This window comes from Gadus chalcogrammus, chromosome 7 (genome assembly GCF_026213295.1).
Source record: "Gadus chalcogrammus isolate NIFS_2021 chromosome 7, NIFS_Gcha_1.0, whole genome shotgun sequence".
In the NCBI taxonomy this organism is placed as follows: Eukaryota; Metazoa; Chordata; class Actinopteri; order Gadiformes; family Gadidae; genus Gadus; species Gadus chalcogrammus.
The window spans coordinates 13,712,620-13,720,119 of record NC_079418.1 but is presented as its reverse complement, the minus strand read 5'-3'; the positions used below and the strand labels follow the sequence as shown (position 1 = coordinate 13,720,119).

The 7,500-nt window shown below is 45.8% G+C and overlaps 2 protein-coding genes across 4 annotated transcripts in view; both read left to right on the top strand.

Moving 5' to 3' along the window:
* Positions 1-6,992, top strand: part of c2cd2l (c2cd2 like) — a 19,008-nt gene extending 12,016 nt beyond the window's left edge. For all 3 annotated transcript variants that reach the window (XM_056593463.1, XM_056593462.1, XM_056593461.1), the window contains 6 exons: positions 986-1,107; positions 1,809-1,977; positions 2,452-2,544; positions 3,380-3,513; positions 3,874-4,087; positions 4,386-6,992. In XM_056593463.1, coding sequence (XP_056449438.1) covers positions 986-1,107; positions 1,809-1,977; positions 2,452-2,544; positions 3,380-3,513; positions 3,874-4,087; positions 4,386-4,651 — 998 coding nt within the window. In that variant the 3' untranslated portion in view covers positions 4,652-6,992. The remainder of the gene's footprint in view (positions 1-985; positions 1,108-1,808; positions 1,978-2,451; positions 2,545-3,379; positions 3,514-3,873; positions 4,088-4,385) is intronic.
* Positions 6,993-7,076: 84 nt separating this feature from the next.
* LOC130385144 (histone H2AX) overlaps positions 7,077-7,500 on the top strand; it is a 680-nt gene continuing 256 nt past the window's right edge. The window contains exon 1 of the mRNA XM_056593473.1: positions 7,077-7,500. This exon is cut by the window's right edge and continues 256 nt beyond it. Coding sequence (XP_056449448.1) covers positions 7,148-7,500 — 353 coding nt within the window. The 5' untranslated portion in view covers positions 7,077-7,147.

The following is a 7,500-nucleotide window of genomic DNA, read 5'->3' as shown; positions in this document are numbered from 1 at the left end:
CAAACCCGGATCCCCTTGTTTTGAAGTCCGACCTTCTCGGTGCAACACTCCGCCTCCCCAATCCAATTTAGTCTTGAACCTTTTGATTTTGAGTTAGCAAAAAAGAAAAGTAGCTTATTACTTTATAAGAACTACTATTTCTTGTAGTTATTATAAAGTGATTTAGATAGTTGTTCACTAGTTGATCAGGCAGAAGGCGTTCAGGAGAGTATCCTCTCGGTTCATTAGTAGTTATTCCTGTGGCGGTGGATGTTGTTACTGGAACAATTGAGGTGATAGGAATTTTGGGCCCTTCAGAACCAGCTGCACTGGGTTCTCTGTGGATGGTAGTCAGACTGCAGCAGTAAACTAGTTCAACACACTTTATGGGTCATTTGTAGTTTTACCAGTGAAAGTTCACTTTGGGTAGAGGGGGAACTTGGAAACCAACCAGTCGGACTGCAGCAGTCGGTTTGGATTTCTCGTCTATATTGTCGGCCGTTTTGTTCCTTCCCGATTCACCCGACAAGCATGTGGAGGCAAGCGCCCTATGTGATACTCAGAACAAATGGCCCTGTCTACACACTTAGCATTACAGTGCCAGTTGTTAGCATATTGCAGTCGACACCTCATCCAAAGTGTAGGGCAAACACTTACGTCTTTGTGTTGCATGCAGGCCCAAATTGTCATGGAGACGCTCCACTCAACTCCACTTCTGTGTGTGTGGGTTCTTATTAGATTAGTCGGCAACACTACATTTCTGATTCTACATGGATGTAAAGTATATGATGAAAGGCCTGAAGCTTCGGTGGTCCTCCATGAAATAATAACAATGGTTAATAATTGGTTTGAGTCGGACGCCTGTTTCCAGTGTCTTTAACTAGTCAAGCTAAACCAAAAAATTCTAACCAAATGAAAAATGTGCAACATGTGTCCCTCCCTGCCCTTAATGCCACATGGTAGAGTAAATGCTGTCTTATTAACCCAGCTGACCTTCTCCCTGTAGAGTTCCTGCCTGGGCAGGCCTCCATAGCGCTGGACGTGGGGGGTAAGGGGCCCACCGGGCCCCTCACGGTGTCGGTGAGCCCCGGGCACGGCCTGGCCCCCGACGTCACCGTCACCTTAGAGGTGAGTTCACCTGGAGGGCGGGGGAGGGGCCACACATGTATGTGTTGGCTCAAACGCTTGAGAGCAACGATGTGAGGTTAAAGTACACTTTTATGTTTGATGTGTGATACTTGTGTAGTTATATTTGTTTTGCGTAGCTATACAAATGCCTGTGAGCCGGCAGGGTTAACGCTGGTTGTAGTGGCAGCTGCAGTCAAATGTCTCTTCAGATCTTGATCTTGGAGGGAATGGGCTTGACCTACTTGAAGGAAATATATATTTTTTATATCATACTAGCCAACTGTGGCCATATTTGTATTTTAGACCATTTCTTTTTATAACTCCAAGGTCGGAAAAGTACCAAATTAGCAGGCAGTTTAACAGTTTGAACTAGAATATAAACTCACTTTAAAAATGTGTTTCAAACTAATTCTGTGAACTGTGTGGGACAGTTGGTGATACAAATAAAGAAATGGTCTCTTGCTGTAACTTGAAAATAGTCAGGCATATTGGGAATTGAATCTTATAGAAAATATAATATGTTTAAGTACATATAATGTATACAATATATAATATATATCAAATATAATTTGTTATATGTTTTTTATATAATACAAAATATGTAAAAAAATATATATAGATACAGAATCTCCTTCTGTATCACATATCACATATGATAAATACACATCATCCATAATCTAATAAATCCATCCCAAACACAGCTGCTGTATGTGGAGTCGGAGGGGTCGTGCGGGGGTCACAGCCCCTCGTCGCTCCGCAGCTCGCTGACCCCGACCAAGAAGGTGGACGTGGACCGCACCATCATGCCGGACGGAACCATCGTCACCACGGTTACCACAGTCCAGTCGCGGCCCAAAGAGCGCAACCAAGGTGTGTCATGGCTCATCGACAGTGGGGAGAGTGTGTCTTTATAGGGTCCGTCTGCGTGGGGGTCTGAAGAGGCCAGCAGTCTTCACACAAACGCACACCTCTGCGTTTTTTTTCTTGCACTTCTTGTCTATCAAAGAATTGCCCGAAATCTCCTCTGATCATGCCGACGCGAAACATTGTGTCTTACCAGCGATGTGTCAAAAAGGTACGGCGGGCGGAATTAGTTTTCGTTCCGATATCCCCGTGTGCATGGCGCTCCCAATGGTCTTAACTAAGGGAACGTGCGGGTACCAAACTGAAACAGAATAAAACGGTTGGTCTGTAATTGGCCGGGCGCCAATGGTCTCGGCTTGCCAAAATATATCTCGAAATATCAACTTCGAAGTCCTATCGACTGCTTTACTGATAACAGCGGGGGCTTTGTGCGTTCTCTGGTTTGGATGTTTACCTACATGTGGGTGTGTTTCTTTGCAGGTGAATCCCCATTGCCCTCCCCTTACAAGGTGGAGGTGACGGAGAAGGGACCCACAGTCCTGTCGGACAGCAGGGGCAGCCCAGGTCCCAGCTGTGAGTAGGGAACGGAACACTATAATAAGCTTCATACTACAGAGAGAGGTACAGACATACACGAAGCTCCTGTGTGTGAACATGGGGCATTTAGAGCACCAGGCTGCTCTTCCTGGTGTTCAGGCACATTGAAAGACACTATGTTTGGATGCAGTTAATCCAGGACCCCTACAGGGGAATACAACTGAGAGTGTACTGTGACAGCTGCACTACATAGACCTCAGAACAAATGACAAACAAGACATAACAGACAGTGTTCTGACATGTGAAACCGCACATCAAACTCTCACGTTTAAGTAATCGTTTGTCAAATCGAACGCTGACACCAACTCCTTACACTCCTTACCCTCCTCTGACAACATGTATGGTTAGGGAATATGTTCTGACAAGGGTGTGGGCCATCTTTAGAATGAGTTTGAATAATTTAGAACTTGTGTTTCCTGTTTCTTCTGGCTTTTTCTATGTGTGTGTGGATATGCATTTGTGTGTGTGTGTGTGTGTGTGTGTGTGTGTGTGTGTGTGTGTGTGTGTGTGTGTGTGTGTGTGTGTGTGTGTGTGTGTGTGTGTCTGTCTATCTGTGTGTGTGTGTGTGTGTGTGTGTGTGTGTGTGTGTGTGTGTGTGTGCGTGTGTGCGTGTGTGTGTGTGTGTCTGTCTGTCTATCTGTGTGTGTCTATGTGTGTGTGTGTGTGTGTTTCTGTGTGTGTGTGTGTGTCTGTGTGTGTGCGTGTGTGTGTGCGTGTGTGTGTGTGTGTGTGTGTGTGTGTGTGTGTGTGTGTGTGTGTGTGTGTGTGTGTGTGTGTGTGTGTGTGTGTGTGTGTGTGCTGAACGCCCCAGTGAGCCCCCCAGTCACCAACGGCCTGGACCCCGTAGCGGAGACGGCCATCAGGCAGCTGACGGACTCCTCGGGCAGAGTCTCCAGGAAGACTCCGACTAAAAGGAGCACGCTCATTATCTCAGGGGTGTCAAAGGTCAGGGCCGAGGAAAGTGTGTCACCGCATTCACGCTTTTAATTAGAAACCTGTGGAGAACCTCCGAACCAGGCCAGGGCGTGCTCCACGCGTCCTACTGAAAATGTGTCAAACGTTCCCCTACACAGTAATTGGCTAAAAATACAAAAAATGTGTATCTATTAATAGGCCTACCTGACTTAGAGATCAAAGCCTGTTAAATTAGGAGTTATTTTATATTCTGCGGGTAAACATTTGCTTCCATTCACTAATACTCCAATGTAACCAATTGCTTTGACCCACAACACAGATAAAACCGATCAGGGTTATGCCCTGATCTGATGGTATGCAATGGACTAACACCGAGTGTGTTTCTGCCAGGCCCCCCTCTCAGAGGACGACAACGCGTTGTCGAAGGGCTACGCGGCGGCCATGGACGCCGCCATGCACGCCAACCACCAGGGGGCGCTGCCGCGGCCGGACCCGGACGAGAGGACGCCGTCGGACGCGTCGGAACGGCCCTCGGTCGACGACGTGGAGTCCGACACCGGCTCCAACGGCGTCATGGAGACACGCAGCCTCAAGGACCACAAAGGTAGCGCCCCCTTTCGTCTCTCCGCTGACATATCCCTATCCAAATCATGGTCACTTCTTTTATAGGTCTGTAAATATCGATCACATGGGACCAGTTTAACAGAAAGGTAGACAAATGCATCAAAGTAGTAAGGAAATACTATTAAAACCTAAGTAATGAGTGCTATATATAATATCGAAATGAGGGTGTAAAAGTCGGGTCATTGGTCCGATTCCAACTTCTTAAACTGGACCAATGACGTCCATCGTTGCGCCCCCCCGCCCCCCGTTCCCCTGTACCCCTGCCCCCCGTCCCCCAGTGGGCTTCCTCCGCAGCGGCTCCAAGCTGCTGTTCCGCCGACGGCGCCGGGACAAGGACCCCGCCGTCAGCCAGTCCCACGAGGACCTCTCCCAGACGGGGGAGGGCGCCGGCGCGGCCGCCTCCGCCCCCGCCGCCTCCACCCTCAAGCGCAAGAGCTCCGGGAGCTTCTCGCGCCGCCTCATCAAGCGCTTCTCCTTCCGCTCGTCGGGGAAGTCCAAGAGCGGCGGCGCCGCCAACGGAGGAGCCGGGGCGCCGGGGAACTGATCGCCACGGCGACCGGGATCACAGCCACGCAGGGTCACTTTATTCGGTTGGATCGGCGGCGGCGGCGGACGTGGGTGTTGGCGCGGACCTCCTCTTCGACCTCGGTTTCGTGTGCTGTTGCTGACGGTGCGCTAAGCACTATGACATCATTCATGACATCACAGACAGGTGGGCGATGCGCCCCGGGCGGGCGATGCTTCACCTGTCGGTCTCTGCAAAGACTCCCCTGGGAAGGACTCGGAGAGAAACACCTGCACTTCAGGACAACATGGGAGCAGTCGTAAGGAGGTATAACGAGTGACACCTCATGTGGTATTTAAGGTGTTTTCCTTATTTTGGGGGGGTTGTAAGCTCTGCTGCTGGGGATTAGAGGGTCATTGAGTAAGATTTGGAGACTGTTCGACATGGGCAATACGACCAGCAATATACCTGTGGATTGTTGAAACTTGCATTTCTTTTTTTTATGCCAATGACTAAAACGTTTTAATATATGTTATTCAAATTAAGGCTTGGAATAATGTACTTACTGCACCTGGCAGGTGTAGTAAATACATTAAGACATGTGTGGCCATTTTAACTTTGTGTTCTGACTACTGACTGTATAGACAAAGAAACAAAACAAACCGTACATAGTGCTCCTTCTAATTGTGAATCGGATACAAATGATGAAATGCTGTATGCGCTTTTATACACAAGGGGGCACTGGAGATGGGATTGTAACTGTAACAACTATTTATTGACATACGGATATTACTATTGTTTGCACTCTGGTTACCGTTTTTATTTTGTTGTCATTAGCACATTATTTTATGAACTGATTGGAGTCGCATAGGACTTTAGGAAAAAGTGATGTACTACTCTGACTTAAAAAATTCAAGTGCTATTTTAGCGCTATTTGTGTTGAGTTGTATAGTAGGCTATAAACATTGATTTGTGTGTTTAATTTTATTTTGTATAGTAAATTAAAATAATGTACTTAATAATTTACGAGTTAATAAATCAATGCCTCGATCTGGAATTAGGTGTACATAAAAGTCTTGCTTATACATTTGGGGTTTTTAATAAGGTTTTTTAATGTAACTTAATGTGGGAAAACATTGCAGGTATTGTTTTATATTGTTTGGTAGTTCCATGAATAGACATACAATGAAATAGTAACACATGTACTCAAACGCTCACAAATCAAAACATGTTCATTTTTATTTGTTTGTATTTAAACAACTGAGTGAAGAAACAATTGCAGCCTACAGAGAGCTTTGCAAGCATAACAACCCTACATAAACTGTATAGCAATATAAATAAATAAATAACTGCAACAGGGGAACCCTGAACATCAAGACATAGAATATAGTCTAAATTCTTCATTTCCAGTAGTATTTTCAATAAAAAGCATTTAAGTGTCATGTTATGCATGCATGTTTACTGTATTCTAAGGGTGTAAAACCTTTTGCAGCAATTCATTTTTTCTTTCTATTTTATACAGAATAATTATCTGGTAACGGGTGTGGCAAGCACACTGGCAATTATGTATTGGTGTCTTGTGATCTTGCAGTTACCTCCACACATCAAATAACATTGTTCTAATAACTTTTACCTCCATAAACCTATTTACAAGCATATAATTTAATTCAAGAAATGTCCATCAGCAATATTGTTATAGATTTGTAAATATATAATTCAGGTTGAGTAAAAAAACATTGAATCTGGAGCTACAGGATATAATTGAATTCAACAGATGCTGATTTCTCAGGGCTGTATGTCAATATACTGTACAAGAGATATTTCCTGTCTGTTAGTATTTGTTCCTCAAAAGACAACCTTAGTATGGGAACTAAGGAAAGATGGTATGTTATGTGTGCAATCATTAAGTTCAGAACTGCTAATTTAAGACATTTTCTACTGTACGAAAGAATAGAGTTCTTAGATAGAAAGATAGGGTCATGACCACCAAAGTTCAAAAGGAAGCCATCACCCAATGTCAATAAACATCTTACATCTGCGTTTGACCTTTAAATTCGCCAATAAAACCACAGAAAAATGTTGTGTAAAAGGTAAGGCAACTATTGTCATATGCCATTTACAATTTGAAATGCCCTCAATGTGAAAATAATGTTTACTATATTGCAAATAAATTATTTTTCAAGCCTCTCAGTCTAGAACAGATGTGTGTGTAGTTTGATTGGCCACGGTTACAGAATGTGCAGAGCGCCAAAATGTTCAAAGTTTAAAAAAAGCTGTCCTGATTGCCGCTAAAACTTGAGAGGCGGGCACATAAACCAATGGCACGAAGGAGGGAAAATCCTCTTCTCTAACCGCGAACCTGATTGGTCATAGGTGAAGTACTCAAACCAATCGTTTTTTTTGTTCATAACCTACTCAACCGTGTGGGCGGGGCTTGTTCTGTAACCATATATATCCGGGTCAACCTCAACCAAGGACTATCAGCGAGCTGCAGTGCTAGTTTTGAGCAGCTACCCCAACGGATCATCATCGAAAATGTCTGGAAGAGGAAAGACCGGAGGAAAGGCCCGCGCAAAGGCTAAGACCCGCAGCTCCAGAGCCGGGCTGCAGTTCCCTGTTGGCCGCGTCCACCGTCTGCTGAGGAAGGGCAACTATGCCCACAGAGTGGGTGCCGGAGCTCCTGTTTACATGGCCGCCGTGCTGGAGTACCTCACCGCCGAGATCCTCGAGTTGGCTGGCAACGCTGCGAGGGACAACAAGAAGTCTCGCATCATCCCCCGACATCTCCAGCTGGCGGTTCGTAACGACGAAGAGCTGAACAAGCTGCTCGGCGGGGTGACCATCGCCCAGGGAGGCGTGCTCCCCAACATCCAGGCCGTCCTCCTGCC